The sequence below is a fragment of the Bos indicus x Bos taurus genome, chromosome 6, assembly GCF_003369695.1.
Source record: "Bos indicus x Bos taurus breed Angus x Brahman F1 hybrid chromosome 6, Bos_hybrid_MaternalHap_v2.0, whole genome shotgun sequence".
NCBI lineage: Eukaryota > Metazoa > Chordata > Mammalia > Artiodactyla > Bovidae > Bos > Bos indicus x Bos taurus.
The window spans coordinates 4,439,810-4,466,654 of NC_040081.1; the positions used below are offsets into that span (position 1 = coordinate 4,439,810).

At 38.2% G+C, this 26,845-nt stretch overlaps 1 protein-coding gene across 1 annotated transcript in view; it reads left to right on the plus strand.

The window, feature by feature from the left end:
- Positions 1-26,845, plus strand: part of TNIP3 (TNFAIP3 interacting protein 3) — a 61,757-nt gene that overhangs the window by 14,759 nt on the left and 20,153 nt on the right. Inside the window, exons 2-8 of the mRNA XM_027543701.1 lie at positions 4,594-4,680; positions 8,425-8,502; positions 10,351-10,416; positions 11,869-12,000; positions 15,788-15,916; positions 21,181-21,300; positions 24,428-24,553. Of these exons, the coding sequence (XP_027399502.1) occupies positions 4,594-4,680; positions 8,425-8,502; positions 10,351-10,416; positions 11,869-12,000; positions 15,788-15,916; positions 21,181-21,300; positions 24,428-24,553 (738 nt within the window). The remainder of the gene's footprint in view (positions 1-4,593; positions 4,681-8,424; positions 8,503-10,350; positions 10,417-11,868; positions 12,001-15,787; positions 15,917-21,180; positions 21,301-24,427; positions 24,554-26,845) is intronic.

Here is a 26,845-nt window from a genome sequence, read left to right on the forward strand (position 1 = left end):
GATCTCAATGAAGAGATGACATTGAAGTAATTACCCACTGGAGGGGAGGGGATGAGCCATGGGGTTATCTAGGAGAAAGATGGTTCTGAGCAGACAGAACAGGATGTGTACATGACAGGTTCATGGACCAGTGGTGTAGCCAGGGCAGGGTGGAGTAAACAAACAGGAGGATACTGAGAAAGAGGTCAAGGGAGCACAGGCAAGAGCAGGGAGGACCTTGCGGGCCACTGTAACCATAAAGTGTTCTGCTTTCACTCTGAGTGAAACAGGAAGCCACTGAGAGGTTCTGAGCAGAGGAGCGACATGAAATGACATATTGTAAAGACTTGCAGTGGCTACTGGACTGAGAAAAGATGTGAAAGGAGCAAGAGTGGAAGCAAGGAAGCTGTTACATTACAGCAGTGATGCAGGTCAGGTAGCTAGTACAGGGTGGACTCGGATTTGATGCAGGGACAGGCATCAGTCACTACTTGATGCTCTTTTAAGAGTTTTCATGTGAACAAAATCAGGAAGCAATTACTGACATTTCCATCTTGGAAATTTATAAAAAGGCATGTTTATTTCATTCTTTCCTTAAACTGGGAAAACTCTTGGCTTTTGTGGCAACGTGTTGCTTTCCTTTCTGGATGTATTTTCAGAGACCCTAAAAAATATCCAGATGAATTGGGTAAAGCTGTGAGGAAAAAGATAACTCAAGGATGACTCCAAGATTCTTAGTCAAGGGCATGAAAGTTGTCACTGATTGTGATGGGGAAGACAAGTTTTGTCGGAGAAGATAAGGAAATAGCTTTCATACAAGTGGTGAAGGAGGTATCTATTAAGCATCCAAACAAGGATGATGAGCAGGCAATTAATATAGGTGTTTGGAGTTCAGAGTTGCGGTTAATTCTACATGCCCCAGATGAACTGATTATTAAGTACTTTGATTACCATGAATTGTTAAATATTTTGGATATTATTTTTGATAATATTTATTAAGTGGTATTAGAGTTGTCAATCTAATCCATTTGATACATAATGTGCCTATCCAGGTTTATTTTTACTAAAAAGCCACTTTGATTATGTAATTCCTTTGCTCAGAGGTCTTCAGTAGTGCCCCATGGTCTATGTAATAAAGTTAAAATTTCTTAGTCTAAAATTAAAAGCTTTTTCCAATTTGATACAAATCAACTTTAGGCAGAGCACATGAGCCCCTCTCTAGTTACACTGGGCCTGTAAGAATCCTTCATACTTAGGCTTGTCCATCTCTGTTTCCTTTAAATTGCTCCCCTTAACGGTAATAAAGCTCAGTTCTTACCATCTATGAACATTCGATCCATCCTTCAAGGCCCAGCAAAAATTCCAACTCCTGCAATAACTATGAAAGCTCAGAATGAGCTCTCACTGAATTTTTACAAGCATGCTCATATATATATATGTTTCATTGAAAGTAGGAACTTTTATTTTTCCTTTTGAACCCACTTAGTGCCATGTGCATAGTAAGTGATATGTAAATGGCTGATGGGCCCTATTCTTAAGGCCATATTATTATTAATATCTAAGCTCTTATATGTGTTATTATGAACAGCAACCCTAGGAAGAGGACACCTTTACTATCCCTAGTTTAGTGAGATTTGAGACTTAAGGGCCTTAAGCATCATTCCCAAATTTATAAGCAGTGAATGGTAGAGCTTAAATATGAATCCAGATGACTGCTTTCTAAGGGCAGATGTTTTAGTCACCACCAGATACTCTGTCTCCTACTTAGACAGCTTAGAGTAGGTAAGTACTCCTGCTTAGAGTGGGTGGCCTATCCCTTCTCCAGTGGATCTTCCCAACCCAGGAATAGAACTGGGGTCTCTTGCATTGCAGGTGGATTCTTTACCAACTGTGCTATCCAGGAAGCCCACTTAGATAGCACATTCACTTAAAATCCATGCAAATAGATCCAGAAAGCAAAGGAAGTTTTACAACGCCCATTCTAAAACGATATTGAAAAAAAATCCATGTTTATTTCACCTACCAAAGAATCTCTCCAAGCATGTATAGAAATGTGATGATTTCTCTCAGACTAATTTTGAGGGAGTTATCATCAACTGGAATACTGTTCCTGACCACTGACTGGTAGCTCCTTGGTCCTTCACTTCACTGTATTTCCGTATGTTTGTTATTTTCCTCTAGATATTAATATTATTTTAGTCACTTGAGAAGTGAGAAATCCTCAAGCTTGCTTTAGAAACATGGAGTGACATGTCCATTTCTCTGAAAGTTATTGCAGATACTAAGGCTTCTCACAGAGAAGGCAATGGCACCCCACTCCAGTACTCTTGCCTGGAAAATCCCATGGATGGAGGAACCTGGTAGACCGAAGTCCATGGGGTCGCTAGGAGTCGGACACGACTATATAACTTTCAAGTGGACAACCTGAGCGACTTCACTTTCACTTTTCACTTTCATGCATTGGAGAAGGAAATGGCAAGCCACTCCAGTGTTCTTGCCTGGAGAATCCCAGGGACGGGGGAGCCTGGTGGGCTGCTGTCTCTGGGGTCACACAGAGTCGGACACAACTGAAGCGACTTAGCAAGGCTTCTCAGGGAACAGAGTTTGGCTAAAAGTCAGACGCTGAAAGTATACAGCATACGTGAGGCAGTGGAGGTGAGGCAAAGAGAGCAGGTATAACAGAAAATATCCAGTGTATTCCTAGGACTGTACTAATGCACATTCCTTTTTTTCTCCCACTAAACTTGGGGCACTCCAGAAGAGTTATTAATTTATTCATAAATCACCACATGGCTCTCTGAATCTAATAGAAAATCCATTTGTTGTTAAACTGCCATGGCAGGAGAGGCAAAAAATAATATAGTGAAAATGCAAAAATACTGAATTTCCATTCAATAGAATCACTCACACCCTGATGGGCTACAAACAACGAATGTTCAACAGGATACCCATACAGACAGGGCCTACAGACAGCAATGCCTGGCAAGCAAGTGTTTTTTCTAACCACTTCTTTAGGTCAGTGCCACCAGATCCACTGGGTTATTCTTACTAAAAATGCAGATAAGGCTGAAGGGAACTTTGACCGTATATAGCTATGCTTTGAGTATGTGTGTATTTGGGAGGAGGGGTTGGGAGAGAAAAGAATACATTTTTATGTTATTGCCTTTTTTTTCCTGATGAGCGGATTTGACAGTTAATGAAGTGTCAGTCTCCAGGAAACCCCTGCTTATATTCCCTAAAATCAAATCACACGTGACTCGTTTTACCTTAAGAACTCTGAACAATTTGTTTCCCACTTGTACTTTTGGATATTGCCTTAAGGAAATATTATTCTATTTCACTCAAGTGTACCCCCTAAACAGACCAAGAAACCAACAGAAAGCACACACACACACACACACACACACACACATTCCAGATGGAGAGAGCCACAGATATCAGGGGCGTGGCCAGTTCAGGAAGCAGAGGGAATTTAGTGTGGCAGGAACACAAGAAGCAGAGATGGAGAGCTAAAGATGAAGAGCTAAAACAGACAAAGGAAAGTCAAATCCTAGCCACCCATTCATTCCCTTTTAAAGAGTTTGAATTTCAGGAGTTTTAGGATTTATCCTACATATATGTTGATATTAAATAGAGAGGTCTAAAGAAAAATGTAAACTAAGTAACTAACTTCTTTTCTCCTTTCAGCCACACATTCTTTCCTTTCTATATTCTTGCCTCTCCCGTTGTTCCTTTTCATCCAAGTCAAGAATGAGGTCTTCTGCTCCATCACGGCCCCTGTGTGTAGCTCAGAGCACCTGCTTTCCTTGCTTTTAACTGCCCTACCTATCAAGTGCTCCATTATCTCAGTGCCCCATAAAACTACAAGCCAACTCATTAAAGCTGAATGTCAGTGAAAAAAAAAAAAGATTTTACTTCCCTAGAGTTATGGAGAAAATGTGGACCAACTACAGAAAAAACAGTCTTGAGACTTTACACTTGAGAACCAAGTTTAAACTTCCTGCCAATATAGATGATGAATTTTACAAACAATACCCAGTAACTTTGTAATGAATTATTTTCTTTTGTAGTTCCATAAGAATTAGTAGCACTTACAGAATTATGCATGACATTAAATTTCACACAGTTAAGCTGATACACATAAGACATTGCCAGAAAATCCGGCCCTTAGGGAAGCAAGTACCCCGAGTTGTCAAAAAGTCATCAGTTACTTAATTGATCTGGGAAATACAGTGAAGTTATGGCTACTGAGGAAAGACTTGGTGTGCCTAGGCTAGTCTGTGGTAACTTCCTCCTCCAGTGAGAGAAACTGCCAGTAAAGGAAGAAAGGAAATTTACATACCATAGCAAGCCTATCTGCCTCGTGTGTTACTCACAGCCTGCCAGCTTGAGACATCCTGGGAAGCCCCTAGCTGGAAGAGAAGAAAAGTTATCGTCACAGTTGCTTTTAGCCTTATTCTGTGTAATTCACATACAAAGTCACTTCTGTACATTTTCAGTGAAATATTGCTACTGTTGTTTTCTGTCACGAGTTAACTATTTTTTAAATTACATATATTTTGCTCTCACTTTAAAACACAACATTTTCTTCTTTTTATCTTTCTGCTCTCCAAGCCTCCAGGAAAAACAGCTTCTGTGGCACATTTCTTACAGAGCACAGCTAGAATGAGTGGTGCAGAAAGTTCTACGGATCATGCAGAGGTAAGAACACATTTCTGGGAGATGTATTGACCATATGTAGCATCAACAGCATCGCTAATGGCTAATTATGCAATGACTAATAAGAACAGAAATGGCTAGTTTGCTTTATCTTTAGCTAAGATAGGCTCTACATATTTCAACAATGTTATTCAATAAAGAAAAAATATCTAGGTGACTGGTTGCATTTTCTTTGGCACCTCTGAGCTACATTTCTTCATTTCTTTCTTCTTTTTTTTTTTTTTTACAAAGTGAGAAATAAAAGCCTGCCCTTTCAGCTTTTCAGTTCTATGTTTCACATTTCGCTCTTGACTTAAAAAGGAATTTGGTTTAATGTAAATTTTAAGAGAATATTATATTGGTATGCTTAGAAATAAAATCTATTATAGCAATAGAGTACCTGTGGTAAAATACTTATATACATGCAATTAATATCACATTCTTTGATCTGTTACTGTTTACTGCAACAGATACTAATTGAAAGTGTTTTCTTAAAGTATTTTTTAATGATAACTAAGATATAATAGGAAACAGACTCTTTTGTCCATTCAGGTATTTAATTTAGCAGTCCCAGAACTTGAATCTCTTAAAAGCTGATCTGGGCATTAGGGTAAATGAGAAAGCAAGGTCTGAATAATTTGCACATAGATGTACATTTTACTGGGAGTAATTTTTCTTTAAATGAGCCCTTAGAAGGACCAGTGACCTAAAAATCTTTCTATGCCTTTATTAGCAAATAAGAAGCACAGCAAAAACAAGTGAAAAGTTTCTCCAAAACTTTGTATTTGACTGTTTTGTTTCATTTTAATACACATCTATGTCATATGAATGGTGGTAAAATGTTGATTAATCTCCACAGAAATTCTTAATGATATATCTATGACTTGTAAATTATACCTATTGCTATGCTTTATCTGTCTTGCAGATTTAATATATTTACTAAATCATTTTATAAAAATTTTATAAAAGTGAAGTGAAGTCGCTCAGTCGTATCCGACTCTTTGCGACCCCATGGACTGTAGCCTATCAGGCTCCTCCGTCCATGGGATTTTCCAGGCAAGAGTGCTGGAGTGGGGTGCCATTTCCTTCTCCAGGGGATCTTCCCGACCCAGGAATCGAACCTGGGTCTCCTGCATTGCGGGCAGACGCTTTACCATTTGAGCTACCAGGGAAGCCCTCCAAAATAAAATTTATAGAGATAAATTTAAATAAATTTAAATTTATTTAAATTAATTTTATTTATTAATTAAATTTATTTAAATTAAATAAAAAAATAAAATTTAAATAACTTTTAAAAGAAAATCAAGGGTCAAAATACTTCACAATTTTTCAGAGAAAATTGTATATGGAAAAAATGCAAACTATCTGATTACTCTCAATCTAAATTCCCAGAAGGCAGGGTCATACAAATGTCTGTTGGTCACAGAATTTTTTTGTCTTTGTCATAAATAGAAAAAAGACTTTTTGAGAACCCCAAATTCAAATTCTGAACCATGATGTGGAATGGAGGAACCTTGAACTTTAATATGAATCATGAAAATCAGTGGTATTTATTAAAAATAGAGGTGGAATGAATAGGTGGAGCAGAGAGAATTTTAAGACAGTTCTATAAGACATTCTACAGGATCTTATAATGATAGATACATGTCATTATCTATTCATCTACAGCCACAGAATGCACAACAGCAAGAAGGGATCGTAATGTAAACTGTGGATTTGGGTGATAATGCTGTGTCAATGCAGGCTCATCTATTAACAAACATACCACTCTGGTAGAGGATGCTGTTTGGAGAAGGCAGTGGCACCCCACTCCAGTACTCTTGCCTGGAAAATCCCATGGACGGAGGAGCCTGGTAGACTGCAGTCCATGGGGTCGCGAAGAGTCAGACATGACTGAGCGACTTCACTTTCACTTTTCACCTTCATGCATTGGAGAAGGAAATGGCAACCCACTCCAGTGTTCTTGCCTGGAGAATCCCAGGGACGGGGGAGCCTGGTGGGCTGCCGTCTATGGGGTCTCACAGAGTCGGACACGACTGAAGCGACTTAGCAGCAGCAGCAGCAGCAGCAGCAGAGGATGCTGACAGTGGGGAAATCTACCCATGTGTTGGGGCAATAGCTATATGGGAAATCCCTATACTCCCCACTCAGTTTTGCTGTGAACCTAAACTGCTCTAAAAAGTAAAGTCTATTAAAAAGAAGATAGAGTGCTATAGCTACCTTTCAGAAATTCTGATCAGTGTTCTGGGTGCCCTATGTTTATCAAGCCCCCAGGTGAACGCACCCTAGTGGTGAGAGAAACGCTAGTCTAGAATCCAGTCTTTCTGCATCTCTGCTTCGCCAAGCCCAGCACACATTAAGTAGGGTTGCTTCGCAGCATTTTCCAAATCAGCTATGACTAATTTTTAGTCTGCTCTGATCCAGAATAAGTTCTGTCCCTTAGAAGTCTTCCTAAAAACCAGAAATCTCAATTGCAGGACCCAACATACTTCTCCCCTGGAAACCGATATCACTTCTGGCACTGGGTCAAACCAGTTTGAGGTCAAGAAGCAGGTATAGTCATCCTGATTTTTGTTGACCTGCAGAAGAATGCCTCTTTTTAAACGCAGTCTTAGTTACACCTGTGTCTGAACAGGAAGTAACTAAGAAAACTAAGAACAGCGTCTATAGAGGTGTAAAACACCATGGAACCCGAAACACTGAGACAAGAGTTAGCAAAGATAGAAAAATAATTGTATAAATCACTTCTAATGAAAAAAGTCCTTGAAATTCCATGAAGATTACAAAACAGCATTTCTTGTAACATTTCTGGCAAAGGCCAACATGTTTTGAAAATATTTCTTATTGTTGATGAATACCCTTAAGCAATTTCTCAGTCCACAATAATTATTGAGCCTGAGACTAAATGGCAGATTTCCAGACTACCCTCACCATCCAATTCATTTCATTACTTTATGATTCAGCCATGCAATGGTTTTAAGACTATTGAGTTAGAACGAGAAAACAGTACTTTAGGGAACTTTGCTGGTGATCACTTTAGACAGATGGTAGGCAGTTTCCAGAATTTTTGTGCTTTCTTTAAATGAATAATATTTTCTTAAAATTAAAAAAGTGATTAATTTTTCACCATGCCAATGATTTATTATTAATCTAAGTTTGTCACCTAGCAGCTTTATACATAGGGCTGGTTAAAATTACACAACACGAGATAACCTAGGCCCACCTCTCTAAGATAATCATATGATGGTCACTGAAGTAGTTAATGTATTATTATTGCTTCAGAATCAGTTTGTCTCCATGTAACATACTGTGTTAGTCTCCTTTTCTTGGTTCTATCATTCCTCTGACTTTTAGGGCCACTCCAAATCATGGGCATGTCTATGTAAATTTTTTAAAATTTTACCAAGTACATACCTAACATTTATCTATGAAACTTACCTGATTTCTATATACATTATATTCTGTATTTTCATTTTAGGGGGAAAATGATTGAAATCCAAATTCATAAAATTCTAATTTCTTGCTTACCTCTTATATAGATACATTTGTAATTTATTCAATAATTATCTAGGTAGTTAATTCATATAAAAGAGTTTCTAAAATATAAAGCTTTTTCATCAACAGCTCTCTATGAAGGAGATAATATTTTAGCAAAATTTTTATAAAGTACAACATGAGAGCTTGTGAAAGGCAGCATTTCTCCTGTTTACTTGATAGACTATTCTGCTTTGCTCTTTTTTTTTAAAGTGTGCTCAATCGTCAAGAAGAAAGAACTTAAATTCTCTTGAACAAAAGATAAGATGTCTGGAAAAGCAGAGAAAAGAGGTAATTTTGCAATATGAATTGGAGCCACATGGGCCATGAATGAATGCTGAGAATAAGAGGCACCTAGTGCCTTTTGTTTTTGTTGTTGGCTGCAGTATGTGTCTTCAGGGTAACAGACTGCACTGTACTGAGGGCAAATGCTTCTTTCTTACTCACCTACACGTCTCTTACTCGGTCTCTCAGTGCTTGTGCAAATGAATAAAAATGACAAACCCATAAATTCAATAATTATAATTTAATTTTTTTAATTAGATGTTTCTTCCACATGGGCCAGATGAGTTTATCATCTGGGCTGTTAATGCTCTGCAACTTGACACACCTTGAAACTCAAACTGTCTAAGGCTTTATTGTATAGCTGACTTGGGTACCATGACATTATGAGTTGGCATCTGACCAACAGGGATTAAGGAGCATTATCACAAAAGAAGTTTGTTTTAAAACGTCATTGGGTATGTAATGGATATTATTTTGAGTCCTGTTTTTCTGAGTTTAATGAATATTAGAACTTCTTTATTCTCCTTGACAGAGGAAGAGGTACAAAACTAACAATTCTGGCACCGCGTTGTCAATCTGGTACTTCCTTTTCTAAGTCATTTTCTATATTACAGCCTTTCTGTCTTCTTCTTCGGTGTCCTCCACCCTTCTTTGATACTGCGTAAAATAGTGTGCTCTTCTGAGGAAGTACTGAACTTCAGCAAAGTAATATTGCCAGAGCACAGAAATGTTAGTCCCTAAAATGACAGCAGCTCGGGGATCTTTATAAAATAGTATTATATAGTCTTATACTAAATATAAGAAATAAATAGAAATAAATATGACTTTAAAAAGTGAATGTATTATATAGTCTTATACTAAAAAGTCATATTTATTTCTAGCATCAGAGTTACCTAGCTACCTAGCTATTTCTATATTTATTTATAGAAATAAATATGACTTTTTAGTATTATATAGTCTTATACTAAAAAGTCATATTTATTTCTAGCATCAGAGTTACCTAGCTATTGCCACTCTGGATGAGATATTTTGTTTTGTAACTAAGAGAAAGTTTTGTTACCTTTTTAGTCATTATATCTATCTTCTCCATGTCTCTCCTATATTTATAGTTGTTGGAATTTTAAAGTAGAAAGCTGTAGACTTCCCTGACTAGAAAACAAAAAAGAGGTCATAGTGTTTTTCCTTTCATCTATTTAGCACATAGTTTTGAAGTTTGAAACAAAGTTTCAAATTGTTTGCAGCCTAAGTTGCTTTTAAAATTGTCTTATGACAAAACTATTATTCCTCGAATAATCTAAGCTTTCAAAAAAGTGATATTATCTATTAGTTGAGTATATTATACAAATCATGTACTGATTTTTTAAAAAAATAAACACATTATTGCAAGCAAATGATTATCAGTTAATGAGACTTGGAATTTTTAATGTAAATTCTGCCTTTAAAAGCTATAAGAAATATTACATTATAATAGTCAAGGTAAGCACATAGAAAAATATGGAAAGATTTGAAAAAAGACTTCAAAGATGAATAAATATTACAGAAAACCATTAATGCAATTTGTATCAAGTTCTAGTTGGATTGAACAAAGAAGATGAAAATTCAAATAAGTATGCAAAGTTAAAAGTTTCTAATAAATTGATTGGCTGACTAGTCAAGATGTACTAGTTTTTCATATGTGAGCCAATTATGAAAAGTGAATGTGTTAACTCATCCCAGATCTACCAGAATTTGGTGGAAAGAATACTGTCTTCACCAATGACTTCCAAAATCTTACCTCAAAAAGTGATTTCATTTTGACTAAATTTCCAACTGGGTAGAATCCTTTGTTAATTTACCAAATTCTAATAATTTCAGCTCCTGGAAGTTAACCAGCAATGGGATCAGCAATTTAGAAGCATGAAAGAGTTATATGAAAGAAAGGTAAACACCTCTCTTTTTGGTATTTGCTTTAAATCAATAATCTGAGTGAGCCAAGTATGTGAAGATTTTCATTGATTTCAACTACAGGAGATTTGTGAATAGCCAGCCATCTGTTGAAAAATGATAAGGGGGAGGGTGCTGAGTGTATTACTGGCCTCTTGGTACTGAAGATTAATGAAGGAAGCAAAGGTGTCAGTGAATTGTCTGGAGAATGTAAAAATAAAGATACTAAAAATAGCCTCCAGCAATATCTCGAAGTTCTTACGCACATTTATCATAGCTCACAGAGCATCCTGGCTCTGTTACTAGCAGCCATAAAAGCACAAAGTTATATGTGAGGTGAGAGATGGCTTAAAGTTCATACTGTTTTATACAAGGCTGGTTCTCTAATTCTTTATAGCATAAGCTGTTTCCCACAGATAAGGAAAGAATGCCAACAGTGAGTGAGGGAAAATGGGGCAAAACCCTCTTCTCTCTAAAGCATGTTCTCAGACAAGAAACTTTTGTTTTGGTGAGAAATAATCTTTTTTTTTTTTTTTTGGAAAAAAATATATTTAAAGAGGAAAAGTCAATTTATTATTTAAAATCATTTCATGTTTCAAAAAGAGAGAGAAGAGAAAGTAAATTCCCTAAATAATTCAAAATTAAGAAATTTGACCACACGTGAGAAATACAGCAGAATTGCTCTTTTCTTCCCCATTTTGATACTCAAAGTATTACATTTAGAAAAAGCAGGATAGTTTTCACTACACCAGGCCATGGCCAAGCCACCTTATATAATAATATTCAGAGGGGCAGCTTTTGAGTCTCCAAATTTTAAATCACATGATCCCAGAGAAAACATTTAGTTACCTTCCCAAAGGGCTTGCAGCTGCGTGAAGACCCAGGGTTAAAAATGGTCACACTCCCCATCTTTGATGAAGTGCTTGATCCTAAGGCTTCTCTCGCTGGACCCCTGTCACCCAGACACCTCATTTGGAATTTAATAGCAGGTCAAGAGGCTTAGCACGCACCGCACAGCAGGTCAAGTGCTGTAGGTTACTGAGGAGCAAAGGCCATATCTGTTGTTCTGCAATGTAAGCACGTTCACTGATCTCCATCCTTCACTGCCCTCTTCAGATCAGGCAAGGCACACCTTGCCAGTTGAAAATAGAATGACAAGGCTCGATGGCTCCCGTAAGGTCTAAGGGGTTATTCCCTCCAAAGGGGTGTAGTCTGGAGAAAGGGGCCTACAATTTGTTTTGGTGTTTGCTTTTTCCTCTTGTAGAGGAAGCATTTTTTAAAACAGCAAAAGACCTGATCTTGGTTTGGGACAGTGGGAAGAAGAGCCCCTCCCTAGGGGATGCCCAGGAGTGAGCCAGTTCTGTCCCCGGGTGTTAGGTTGGGGAAAAATACAGGGGTTGGTGGGCTTCGGACTAGGTGTCTGCAGCTGTCTGTGAACCACTCCTGCAGGTCGCAGAGCTGAAATCGAAACTGGATTCCGCAGAAAGATTCCTGAGAACACTGGAGAAGGAGCGGCTGCAGAGCCCGAGGGAGAGCTTCCCGCCGCACTGCAGGACCAGTGAGCCGCTGCGGCGTGCGGAGGTGGGCAGGGCTCGGGAGCGAATCCCCGCCCCCAGGAGGGCGGGGCCCCTGCCACCGACTGGCCAGGGTGTACTGGTTTCGCAAGGGCCCAAACCAGGGGCCAGGTCTCTAGAATCAGAAGGATTCGCTTCCTCCTTTGCCGTTCAGCAGGCTCCATCCGCAGGGAGAACCAAGCCACAGATTTGGGGGTGTTTTTCTAGGGTATTGCAGCCTAGGAAAAAATTCATTTTGCTTTTTTGCTTTTACTCATACTGATTTATTTTTACTGCTATTGTTGATAATTTGACAAATCTTTGTACAGCTGCTTTTCACCTTACAAGAAGCTTTACAAATAAGTATGACTTTTGTCACCCTAAAAAGATAACATTTTTGAAAAATGCCTCATCCTCCTCATCTCATTTAACATTCTTTGCCCATCTGTGAGCAAAATATTACCTTTGTCATTTTAGAGATGAGAAGGCTGAGGTGTAGAGTTTAGACGGCTTGTCAATGTCTATAAGTAACACATGGGAAAATGGGACTTGACCCCAGTCTCCAGATTGGAACGGTCCTTTAGTCCTCCTGAGAACTAGAAAGTGGCATTGAGATGATGCCTTTTCTTAATGTGGACTGCTGGTTTTACTTTTAGTTATGGGACTTTATAGTTATGGGACTATGAACAAAGCTAGTAAAGATGATGGAATTCCAGTTAAGCTGTTTCAAATCCTAAAAGATGATGATGTGAAAGTGCTGCACTCAATATACCAGCAAATTTGGAAAATGCAGCAGTGGCCACAGGACTGGAAAAGGTCAATTTTCATTCCAATTCCAAAGAGGCAATGCCAAAGAATGCTCAAACTACCACACAATTGCACTCATCTCACACGCTACTAAAGTAATGCTCAGAATTCTCCAAGCCAGGCTTCAGCAATACGTAAACTGTGAACTTCCAGATGTTCAAGCTGGTTTTAGAAAAGGCAGAGGAACCAGAGATCAAATTGCCAACATCCACTGGGTCATCAAAAAAGCAAGAGAGTCCCAGAAAAACATCTATTTCTGCTTTATTGACTATGCCGAAGCCTTTGACTGTGTGGATCACAACAAACTGTGGAAAATTCTTCAAGAGATGGGAGCACCAGATCACCTGATCTGCCCCCTGAGAGACCCATATGCAGGTCAAGAAGCATCAGTTAGAACTGGACATGGAACAACAGACTGGTTCCAAATTGGGTAAAGGAGTATTTCAAGGCTGTCAGGCTGCTTATTTAACTTACACGCAGAGTACATCATGCAAAATGCCAGGCTGGATGAAGCACAAGCTGGAATCAAGATAACTTCAGATACACAGATGACACCATCCTTATGGCAGAACGCAAAGAAAAACTAAAGAGTCTCTTGATGAAAGTGAAAGAGGAGAGTGAAAATTTTGGATTTAAACTCAACATTCGGAAAACTAAGATCATGGCATCCAGTCTATCACTTCATGGCAAATAGATGGGGAAACAATGGAAACAGTGACAGACTTTATTTTGGGGGACTCCAAAATCACTGCAGATGGTGACTGCAGCCATGAAATTAAAACACACTTGCTCCTTGGAAGAAAAGCTATGACCAACCTAGACAGCATATTAAAGAGCAGACATATATCCTCCCCTTTGAAGCTCCCTCCCATCTCCCTCCCCATCCCACCCCTCTGATTAATGTTGAGGTTTGACAGAAAACAGCAAAATTCTGTAAAGAATTATCCTTCAATAAAAAAATAAATTAAATTAAAAAAAAAAAAAAAAGCAGAGACATTACTTTGCTGACAAAGGTCAGTCTAGTCAAAGTTTTTCCAGTAGTCATGTATGGATGTAAGAGTAGGACTTTAAAGAAAGCTGAACATCAAAGAATTGAAGCCTTTGAACTGTAGTGTTGGAGAAGACTCTTGAGAGTCCCTTGGACTGCAAGGAGATCCAACCAGTCAATCCTAAAGAAAATTAGTCCTGAATATTCATTGGAAGGACTGATGCTGAAGCTGAAGCTCCAATACTTTGGCCACCTGATGCGAAGAACTGACTCATTTGAAAAGACCCTGATGCTGGGGAAAACTGAAGGCAGAAGGAGAGGGGGACCACAGAGGATAAGATGGTTGGATGGCATCACCGACTCAATGGACATGAGTTTGAGCAAGCTCCGGGAGATGATGATGGACAGGGAGGCCTGACGTGCTGCAGTCCATGGGGTCGCAAAGAGTCAGACACGACTGAGCAACTGAATTTCACTGAACTGATGGGACTTCATGGATATTGTAGGAACAGGGCAGAGGCCTTTGAGCTCTAACGGCCTCTCATTTTTTCAGACAGGAAAAAGAAGAATAAGGCTAATTTTCTCAGGTGAAGTCTTGTGACTGATATTGTGATGAAGTGGTTGTGTTTTACAACATGTACCAGTCTTAAGGCAGTTTCACAAATTAGTACATGACAACGTTTTTTCAGATTTCCCACCTTGCTAAGAATATCTTTGACAGTGTCCAAAAAAAGCGAAGTTTAGCAATTCCCTTTCTGCCATGTAAAAGTTCCTTTCTGTTCCATCTATACCCAGCACAGGAATCATGGTTATTTTCTTCCCTATGCCATTTGGATCATTTTCTAGTTGAAATAATTTTCTCTTAAGCTATGCTAAATTAGAAAAAGATTGGTGAATTTTCTAGGTGTACATATAGATCTAGTCTGGTTAAACAAAGGCAAATAGAAATGTTTTCACTTTTAAAGAAAACAACTCACCTAAAGTTGATTTCTTAAATCATTGTTTTGGGAAATAATAGCTATTAAAACAATATATTTCAACATATAGATTTACCTAAATTCTGGAATATTTATTTTATTAGGTTAAAATTTTCTTCTCATTAAGAATCCAATTCACTCAACAAAAAGTTTACTGCCCAGAATATAAAATTAAGAGATAGGAGACAGCTGTTGTCTGAATCCAGAACCTGTGTCTAAGCCACCAGCCTTGCTTCAGGTACTTAAAACACTGGATTGCTTGAAGGTGTTCTGAGAAGTGGAGGAGTGATGGCAGTTGGACCAGCCCATTTGTACATTTTAAAAGTAATCATCACAAAAATACAGCACTCTGAGTAATTATCTGTGGTGTAGGGTCTTATTGTCTGAGGTTTTATCCTTTATCCTCTTCTGTCTCTCTCCAGGCCAGAATGAAACAGGGCTTTGAGATATTGGTATTTTTTGTTCCAATAACACTTTTTGCATTTTAAAACTTTCAATTATTTTTCAGTGAATCAGTCTTTCATCGCATAGGGAATAGCTTATTCTGCAGACTTATTTGATCCTTAGAAGTGAGGAGTGGGGATTTTGACATATTGTTCTGGGGCCACAAAACTTAGTAGCAGTAAGGATAATACAAAGATTTTTTCTATCCTCATCCTGACTTCCACCCAGAGTTGTTGTTGTTTAGTTGCTAACTCACATCCGACCGTTTTAAGATCCCACAGACTGTATCCTGCTAGGCTCCTCTGTCCATGGGATTTTCCAGGCAAGAATACTGAAGTAGGTTGCCATTTCCTTCTTTGGTGATCAAACCCACATCACCTGAACATCCAGGGATCAAACCCACATCACCTGCATTCACAGGCAGGTTCTTTACAGATGAACCATGAGGGAAGCCCACCCAGAGAATATTACTCAAGTGGGATGTTAAGTGAAAATCTAGTAGGTCTTGTTTTGTTGTTTTAATTTCAGTAGTAGTCCTACAAAATCATCTCATCTGAATGTTATTGATTTGGAATTTGTTTTCTTGCTTTCTATTTCAGAAGGAAAAGGAGAGCCTAAATGGAGAATTACATGAATTGAAGATAGAGAATAACCTTTTGAAGGAAAAAAATGCCCTCATGAACCACAAGAAGCAACATTATGAATGTGAAATAAAACGCCTCAATAAGGTATCAAGCCAGGTGAAGTTGGAGAGGTCAAATGTGAGGTTTCTGTATAAAGAGTACATTCTGGGTTGAAACTCACAGCAAAATCCACTCACGCTGCAATGCAGCTCACAGGCTTTGGGGGCTTGCACAAAAGGTCTCTGTAATTTTATAAATCTCTCCTATATTCCTCGTTCAGCTATACTTGGCTAAGGATTTTTTGGTGAATTCGTGTCCCTGCAAAGACTGTCATGAAAAAGATAAGGAGATATTATAAAAGAGAGTAAGAATTTCTTTTTTGGTAGTTCAAAGAACCGAATAAAACAAGTGGGTGGTTGCGAAGAGTAGTGTATGTCTTGGTCAACCACAAAGTTTCCTGAGGAAACAGACTGCACTTTAAAGTCATCACTGTGGAGCTGCTAGGTGTGAAGCAGACTATATGGAAGCAGGCTAAATGCCAAATCCAAGAATGACGGCCTTTCCGAGAAAAAGCCTTTTAGGGGGGAGAGTGGGGATAGCTCGATTAAGAAAATGCCGGTGATTTTAATGCCTTCGCTCCAACTTAACTATTCAAAGGAGCCACCTTTGAATTGCTGCAAAAGAATGACTTGTGAGTGTGTGTGTCTGTGTGTTGTTTCATGGACTAAACCTTAATTTTCTGTGGAAAGGGACTGCTGACTTGTTCAGAGGAAAAAAACTAAACCCTTTGCTGTTGACTTTTTCATACATGGACATAGAAATACCTGTAGGAGTTGAAATGTTCATCTCTCAAGCTAGGTATTTCTTGGCCAAAGTAACAGAAATTGTCTGCTAAAGTGAGCAGGTGATTGGCCTTAAACACGTGCTCAGGGCTTGCATTTTGGACTGTGTGACATCTTGTAGTTGAGGAGTTTCCAGAGGTGTAACTTAAAGATTCCCAGAGTGTTAACGATGTGCCTGTACAGCTAATGGGATGCTTTACAAATGTGATGCTGTATTTGATCTGTTTATGAGGCAAGCTAATATTCAGGATAAAGTGAGAAATTGGAGGTTGACTTCATAAACAGTGTACTTCTCTATCCTTTAAGAGAGAAAATCAATGTTCAGAGATACAGATTCAGGGCAAGTGGATTTTCTCTCTTATTCTCTGCTGGAAATTCTCTGCAAATGAATGAGAGGAACTGACATTAATTGAGATTATACTTGAAATTTCTCCCACTTTTGGTATGTCATCGCTTATTAGTTCTCTTCTCTGTTTCTCTAAATGTGGACATAAGGATATAAAGCCTGTATAAATTATAACAGTCAAGAACTCTGTTTTTAACTCAAGAAGCTCATATATAACCTTAATTTCTGTGTATCTGCTTTTATAGTCAACAAAATAAAAACTTTTAATACGTAAACACTTAATAGCTCATGATTATAATCCTGAAATCTCAATAAGAAAAATTAATTTGAGTAAAATTCAGAGTTTGATACAAATGTCATCTTCTCAAAGAGGATTTTTCTGGTTATCCTAACTAAAATTATATACTACACCTCTAAAATTTCCTGTTTTAGTTTTTCCTTGGAATTCATTGCTATTTAATACATGCAAAATATCTCATGTTTATTATCATATTTGCTTGCTATCTCCCAGTCTTGATTGTAAGCGCCATGTGGGCAGGATTTTTGCAGGGCAGACATCTCTGCTAGGCATGGTAGACCCAATGTTGAGTACTCACAATACTTTTAGTGGCCCATTGAGATGCTTACTTTCTCTTAAGGTCAGAGGGGAAAAAACTGAAAGTTTTAGGTCGAAAAAACATTTCGTATTAATATTAACATATTCATCTTTGTAAGAATGCAATTATATAACTTTACTATCAATACCTATTGTTTGAAGGAGGAGACACACAAGGACAGTAGTCATAAGGGGGCCCTGAGTGTCTCTCTTTTGTTCACTGCTGTATTCAAAGTGCCTAGAACAGGGCCTGGCTCATAATATGTTCTTAAATATTTGTTGAGTGGATGAATTAACTAACTAATGTAATTTACTGATAACGTAATATGTTCAATAGCCAATTGTGATCCTGACATTTATGCTTTAATAGGCATAATGCTTTACTCTTATTTATGAGTAGTAAGAAAACATAAAAGTGTACTTCAAACAAGAAGAGATTTCATCTCCCACATCTATACCTTCAACTGTCACTTTTAAACACAGATAAAAAGTGATGAGCCATAAAAAGAATTTTTTCTCTTTTTTTTCATTTAGTACAAAGAGATTTTTTTCTCATTTAGTGTCTAATGAAATGTAAGAAATTATTCTGTTTTATACTGTAGATTTTTCTTTTCTCTTTTACCACTGTAATAAATAGAAGTTACTCAAAAATGATGATTTGGGTAGCTAATTGTGCACACCATTCATCACAGGATGGAATTTGGGGCCCACCCTGCTTGCTCAAACTTACTGCCTGCTAACCCAGTCTCTCAGCAGAAATGCATAGCATGTCAGCTTAGCAATTAGCAGATGGTTTTCAGAAGTTCACACAGCTACATGTACTCAGTTCTACTTTTTTGCTTTGAAGGAGATACCTAAAGGTATTGTTTTCATGAAGTCTGGACAAGAGAATCCAAATGTTTAATCTAAGTGAGAAAAATTACCTGGGGCTAGTCAACCAGTCAGAGAAGGCAATGGCACCCCACTCTAGTACTCTTGCCTGGAAAATCCCATGGACGGAGGAGCCTGGTAGGCTGCAGTCCGTGGGGTAGCTAAGAGTGAGACACGACTGAGCAACTTCACTTTCACTTTTCACTTTCATTCATTGGAGAAGGAAATGGCAACCCACTCCGATGTTCTTGCCTGGAGAATCCCAGGGATGGGGGAGCCTGGTGGACTGCCGTCTATGGGGTCACACAGAGTCGGACACGACTGAAGCGACTTAGCAGCAGCAGTAGCAGTCAACCAGTGCCACCCATGGGCAGAAGTGACGTGTCTGCCATCTCACCATCAATGTGTTTAGTATATCTTATCTGTACTGATGGTAAACTGCTGTTCTAGAATAAGTTACAGGTATTTGTTCAGGGAAGTTGGAAAACCCCAAGATGAAATAAATATCTGCTAAACTCACCTTTCATTTATGATTCATTTGCAAAATTTCTAGAAGTCTGAATAGGTAGATCAGGAAATTCAAATATTACAAGACCCACAAAAAGTCTATTTATAGCTGTAGAATAAGGAGCCAGCATACTTGATTACCTTGACTCACTTCATTCACCCCACCTAGACTCTGATGCTACTAACACTTTTTTTTTTTAAATATAGCTATCATGATAATTCCTAGAACTATGTAGATTAGCAATACATTCTAACAAAACACAAATTATTACACAACTTCTGTTGTTTTAAGAATTCCTGGAGGAAGAAAAAAGTTCTTGTTTTTCTTACAACCTCCTGAAAAATGGTATTTAATCAGAAGTATAGCTATCATGATAATTCCTAGAACTATGTAGATTAGCAATACATTCTAACAAAACACAAATTATTAAACAACTTCCGTTGTTTTAAGAATTCCTGGAGGAAGAAAAAAGTTCTTGTTTTTCTTTCAACCTCCTGAAAAATGGTATTTATATCAGTCTAGACAGCATCCATCACCCCACTCCAGTCCTCTTGCCTGGAAAATCCCATGGACAGAGGAGCCTGGAAGGCTGCAGTCCATGGGATTGCTAAGAGTCGGGTACGACAGAGCGACTTCACTTTCACTTTTCACTTTCATTCATTGGAGAAAGAAATGGCAACCCACTCCAGTGTTCTTGCCTGGAGAATCCCAGGGACGGGGGGAATCTGGTGGGCTGCCATCTATGGGGTTGCACAGAGTCGGATACGACTGAAGCAACTTAGCAGCAGCAGCAGCAGACAGCATCCATAGACTAGATGACATCCTATTAGGAAGTTTCTAGTCTTAATTATATACACATTTAACACCATAAACTTACTTTACTTTTCTAACCTTACAACCATATTACATAGTAATGCAGGGAAGTGAGTTACTAGTAGAATCATCAAATGAACATCACTGAAGCAACGAACGAGATACAGAGGAAGTACAGTCTTGTAGCGTTGGAAGTGAACTTGTCCTATCTGTATAGAGGACTCATTCGATAAGGAGCAAGCAGTCGTATTGTGTGTGGGCTTTGATATCACAACAAGATGAGATATGTTCTGTCACCATTTTTGGCAGCCATTTTATTTAACTCATCACAAGGCAAAGGTCTTCAGAATAGAGAGAGTATCTTTTATATAATCTGACAAAGTGTAGTATATGTAAGAGTACCATGGATTTATGAGTAAGGATGATGATCTGGTTGGCAAATCTAAGAGTCTCTTATTTCTTCCACTTCCTCACGCCATGGTGAAAGCACCAAATTGTACTGAATGTCAAGAAAGCAGAGCACTCTCTCCACCTTGTGGACTTCCCTGGTGGCTCAGTGGTAAAGAATCCACCTGGCCAGTGCAGGAGACGTGGGTTTGATCCCTGGTTCAGGGAGATCCTCTGGAGAAGCAAATGGCAACCAACCCCAGTATTCTTGCCCAGGAAATCCCGTGGGTGAGAAACTTGGCAGGCTACAGTGCATGGAGTCACAAAGAGTCAGACATGTCTTAGCGACTAAACAACAACACTCTACCCTGTGGTGGGTTAATGGATGTTTTATTGGAGAATAAATGTAACTGTAGCTAGGCCAGGGCATGGTATGCTGAACAAGTACAGAGCAGAACAGTACCACAGATCTAATGGTAACGAATCTGCATGGATTCCCACCTCTCCTGTAAGGGACATGGTTATATAGCAGAAATATATTACTCAGAATGTCATCCAAGATCATCAGCTGCAGCTTTTGAAAAATGCAGATTTTCAGTTCCAACCCCCACATATACTGATTCAGGATCCTTGGAACAATGCCCAGAGATGGGCATATATGCTGCCTCTCCAGGTGATTCTGACACTTCCTAAAGTTTGAGCTTTATTGATGGAGCATATATTTGACTGAAGCAGAGCCATGATTAGTCAGGTGGGAGGGAGGGTCTGTAATATCAAAAACCTTCTTAGGTAACAATGAGAATTGAATAACATAAACACCATCATGGAAAAAAGACAGAGATTCTGGAAAAAATGCATATATGCTAGAAAATCAGAATAATGTTATTTAGTGAGGCCTTTAAAAATGAACTTCTACCTTGTGAGTGCATTTGAAATGATTGTAATAATTGCAGAGAAATACATATGTGGCAACTCTTAGGTCAACAGTGTGCTTATCTTATAACACAGGCTCTGCAGGATGCCTTGAAAGTGGATTGTTCTTCATCTCCTGAGGACCGTTTGGGGAAGTCTGAAATGGAGTGCAGCCGTGAGGAGATGCGAACAGAAATGGAAGTTCTCAAACAGCAGGTGAGAAGTTGAAAGTGGAGCAATCTTGAGGAGAACTTAGGGCCTGTTGTTCATGTGCTGCTTTAGACATTTCTAGAAATCCTGCTTTTCACATTGTGTCAAAGGTTTTTGCATGTATTTAATTATAATTACCTAATTTTAAAGCTTTATGGGAAAATTTAGATCAACTAGTCCAACTCTCACACTTTATAAAAGACAAAATTGAATTTCAGATGGGTTGAGTGGCTTGCCCAAGAGCACACAACTTAAAAGAAGGGCATGCTAATTAACCTTTCACTGAAATTCTATTAGTGCTGGTTTCAGAGATTTTCACGCAGACACAATTTATTTCGAAGACACTATTAACCCAAACTCTGGACCTTTTCAGAAAATGGTAGCAGCTGGGGTGCTCCTCCATAGCCGCAGACCTTCCAGGCTTTGGAACAATGAGGGCAGTTTTAAAGGGAATACTCTGCACTGATCACAGAGGAGGCACATCTGTTTATCTACTCCCACATATGGATGGCACTGCCTGGGAATTTACTGACGAGTTATGGCTTCCTCCTTTCCACCCACCCTGCTTCACTCACTGTTGCCAAGTACACAGCAAGAGTCAAGGATGCTCTAATAAGCTCCTGCATGCATCAGGGGCACAGGGCTATGGCACATAGCACTGCCTAAACTACCGGAGCCTAGATTCAGTTCATCTAGCTGGAACTGGGGAGGAGGCAATGGCACCCCACTCCAGTACTCTCGCCTGGAAAATCCCATGGACGGAGGAGCCTGGTAGGCTGGAGTCCATGGGGTCGCTGAGGGTCGGACATGACTGAGCAACTTCACTTTCACTTTTCACTTTCCTACATTGAAGAAGGAAATGGCAACCCACTCCAGTGTTCCTGCCTGGAGAATCCCAGGGACGGGGGAGCCTGGTGGGCTGCTGTCTATGGGGTCGCACAGAGTCAGACACAACTGAAGCGACTTAGCAGCAGCAGCTGGAACTGGCTTAGCCACGGGGCCACTCAAGCATATCACATCTCTTTTCCTATGAGAGGTAAAATGAACTAATATAGGTAAAAGGCTGGAACAGTTCAAGGTGATATTGATAAATACAGGAATTCCAATCCTCGAAGCACACATTGTTGGTGATATATTAACAATGGCAGGTTGCAGGGCAGGATGTCATAGAATGAAGAGTGGATATGTATGATTTTCTGCTGTCCCTGGGAGTAACTTTTTGGCTGTTTTTCTCTGAGCAAGTGCCAATTACAAGGAAATCTTGATGCAATACATAGAGAAATTGAGCAACTGTGATATTGTTATTCACGTTACTCTTATTACTTCACAGAATGTAACCTATTTATAAATCTAAACTATCCAGAGCATTTGACGTAAAACTGGATCTTTTTCTTCTATCAACTCCATTTGAATAATCTGCTTCATTACATTCAGGATCAAATACACAGCTTAAAAATAAACCCATGGAGAGAATAAGGGTACAGTCAGAGTGTTAAACTCTGCTAGATTCTCAACCCCTGAAGTATCATTGGCACAAGCCAGGATTCCTCTGAATAAAGGACTGCTTATGTTCAGACACTCGAGTCATCTTCATTGCTCTCACATAATGTAAATTTCACGCAGGAGAGTTGCTCTTACGTGCAGTGTTTACAGCAATGGTTTAGTTTGTATTTGATAGAGACAGTGGCAAGTATTCTTTTTTCATAACCCCCAAGAGTAGACCAGAATTAATCTCCTTCATTTTTGGCCCTTTTGATAGCTTTCTGCGTTCATATTTTAACTGTGCACATTTCTAACTGGATACCTACCATCATTATACCACCAAGTGCTGCATGAAACTCCAGAGGATTTAAATTCACAAAGAAACTGAGCTTGAATTGGCCACCTAAGTGATGACATCACTATAAGTGTGTTCTGGTCTAATCAATGGGCTTCTCCCACTTTAGTTGCCTCTGGTAATTGTTTATTAATTATACATTGATTAAACTGTATCTGTGCCTAAGACTGCTACTCTCAACAAAAAAAAGCCAACACCAGAAAACAAAATGTCAGCTTGACTGCGTGTAGTTCTTTTGCAATGCTTCTGATGAAAAAAGGCTTGAAATTAAATATGTATATCTGCATATAGAGCTATATAAAATGTTTCATTTTTTCCTCTCTTGCCTATTACTCTTTGTTCTATTATTATTAACATAAAATTGATAACACTCTAGTTAAAATTTGTTGCACTGTTGGTGATGATGGTGCAATGTGGTTTAACGTTAATAGACAAACATCTAACTGGTAGGTTCTCATGTAAGTTATAATTTAAATCTAGTTTTAGAGGAATTCCTTTGCTTCACTCCTTAAGCTTCATTTGTTTTCATAACTCCACATTCTAGTCTTCAAGCCACCAATCAACACCATGCCAATTAAAACAAACAATAATTAAATCTGTTCTGGGGCAGGGTTGTTTTGATTACTTTTCTACAATATTTGGAGTACCTCTCAAGAGGCATTCCACTAAAATATTCCTCTTTTTTTATGATATGTGCCCACAGTTACTTATAAAGGGCAACTCTGGTGAATGTCCTTTAACAAACATCCCTTGCTTTCCCACATACATGAGCCTTTCATTTTTAACTTGTGCTCAACTTATAATTTCTGTTTAGAAACTTTGACATGTCAGTATTCAGTGGCTTCGCTTAGCTATTGTCAGTAAACTGACTGAAGAACTTCAAGCAATATTTATATGTCAAAGCCTTGTTTTAGAGATGAATGATTTGTTCCAAAACAGTGACACTTAACATTGATGGAGTCGGGGCGGGGGGGGGGGGGGGGGGGTCAAGGTTTCCTCACAGTCACGTAATATGCAATAGAAATATTGGTGAAAGGATTTTTTTCAAAATATCCATGAATTTACTTATGAATTACTGCTCAATGAGAAAAAAGTTGAGGAAGTGCCATTCTAAACAAACTAAAAGACAAAATTATAGTCACAGGTATCAAGATGGAGTCCCACCATAAAGAAATATTCATGAAAAGAGGACATCCATGTCAGATTGGACAAACCCAGACAGCATCTCTTCTGAACTCATTTAAATGGCTTAAGAGAAAAGGAAGCTAGCAGTAACAGCATGTTAATATTTCCTAGGTGCAAATATATGAAGAAGACTTCAAAAAGGAGCGATCAGACCGAGAAAGACTTAAGCAAGAAAAAGAGGAGCTACAGCAAATTATTCAGACTTCTCAATCCCAGTTGAACAGGCTGAATTCTCAGGTATAAGTTCAAATAACCTTTGCCAGCATATATGTATTTTATATTTATTTTCTCATTAAAAAATCAAGATATTTCGGCTTCTGTTAATGGCCATTTTTTTTTTTTTTTTGAGAAATTAGCATCTGGGATGAAATCATTTGTAAACAATTTTGTAAAGAGATGAAAATGACTGGCGATTCCTTTGAACTTAAGTATATTAAAGAGTTATCCAAGAAATTGGATTCCAAAGTCTTTTACAAAATCCAATTCTTTTGATCTTTTTTCTCATAATATTTATCTTGGTAGAATGAGAGTTGGAACTAAATAACACTTAAATTCAAAGACGAAATACTCCAATACATTAAAGTTGTTTCTAAATTCTTACCATTTTTCTTTGAAGGACTACATTGGAATGTTCCTATCTTCCAAAAACATGCATAATGAATGTCGTTTATATATCTAGTGAGACCAAGAATTTTGTTCAGTGGGTTCCCAGATTTAATGTAACTGGAGCGCTCTCAAGGAAGCCAGATAATATAAGCCACTTTATTAGAACAGAATATTAACTGTAAGCATGCTAAAATTAAGTGCAATAGAATTTATTAAACACAGACTCAAGAAGTTGCCATAATGGGTAAATATTGATGTTAATGAGGGAAATATAGCTAACACAATTTAGGCTTAAGATAAGAAAAGAGAAGTCGCTCAGTCGTGTCCGACTCCTAGCAACCGCATGGACTGCAGCCTACCAGGCTCCTCCATCCATGGGATTCTCCAGGCAAGAGTACTGGAGTGGGGTGCCATTGCCTTCTCCGTAAGATAATAAAAGGAACCACTAAATTTTTAATTTGCAAAATTGTGTAATGTGTTTCAATAGATAGGAAATTGTTGTGAGACATGCTGTGACAGCTCTGTAAGTTCAAAATTCTTAGTCTCAGAGGAGATTTTAAACTTTTTGTCATACTCTTCTTCCTAATACAAAATAGATTGTGAATTAAATTCTTTGTTTCTTCTTTGACATCTTTTTTAAGGATTAACTTTAAATTCCTAATTTCACATGGAAAATTATTTGGAACAACCATTTCCTTTCTAAGAAATTGGAAGGAATAAAATAATGGTAAAAACATAATAAAATGCTTTTTCTAAAAGTAATTCATGCAACCTACTTTTATAACAGTGGGTGAGAAATGTTCTGATTATTCTTAGAAAATTGCTCTCAATTTTTATGTCTTACATGCAGTACTGTCTTAATTTCTTTGAACTTGTCACTGCACAAATCATTTTACTACCTGACATATTTTAATTTTATTCATTCTACTACATTAAATCAGATTGATGATAAGTATTTACCTAGATTGGCAATGTTCTTCCCATTATAGAAACTCTAGTACAGCTAGAAACACACAATCATCTATTTGTGTTATAGACTATAATCCACAGTAACTTTCTGTGTCATCTGTAATTTTTGTTTGATATCAACAAAATGAATGTGTTGTTTAATCACAGTGCTGTATAACTGTGCTTATGAACTAAAGGAGGATGTTAGTAATATGTTAAAACTATCAAAATTTTCTTTATAATGATAGTACAAGCATTTATTCTTCAAAAGTCTCATTTACTGAGGTAAAAGTATGATAGAATTCACAAAATGTAATAGATGATGTAACAATCTGTGTTAAATGTATTAACAGCAGATTAAATGCCATTATGGCATTATATTATATAATAGAGTACTTATTTGAGTAGTATATTACCTGTGGTCCAAATGGACCACTTGACCAAAGGAATTTTTAGGTCAAATCCATCTGTTTTGACCTAGTTGCTTACATACCAGAGTGTATTCCTCCTATCTCTGAGGATGGTGATTCCTCCTATCAACTCCTATTGAAAGGTTGTTGTTGAATCACACAAAGACACAGGGATTCTTGGCCCCCGGAGGAGAAGAATTCAATCTGGGACCAGAGATGAGGCTTGATCGCTCAGAGCTTTTGTATAATAAAGTTTTATTAAAGTATAAAGGAGATAGAGAAAGCTTCTGACATAGGCATCAGAAGGGGGCAGAAAGAGTACCTGCTTGCTAGTGTTAACAATGAAGTTATATAATCCAAAGAATGTCTGGAGGTTGTAAAGACCTCATCAGACCTACTCCCATAATTTACATTTTAAGATAACAGAATTAGCCAGAAGGTTTAATCCAGAGACTGTCCTCAGGCAGGATACATTATTGTTATATAATCCTAGGGAATGTGGAGAAAGAAAAAAAGTTTGTCCTTTCTTCCTCCTTGAGAATTCCAGACCCCTCTCTCCTTGGGA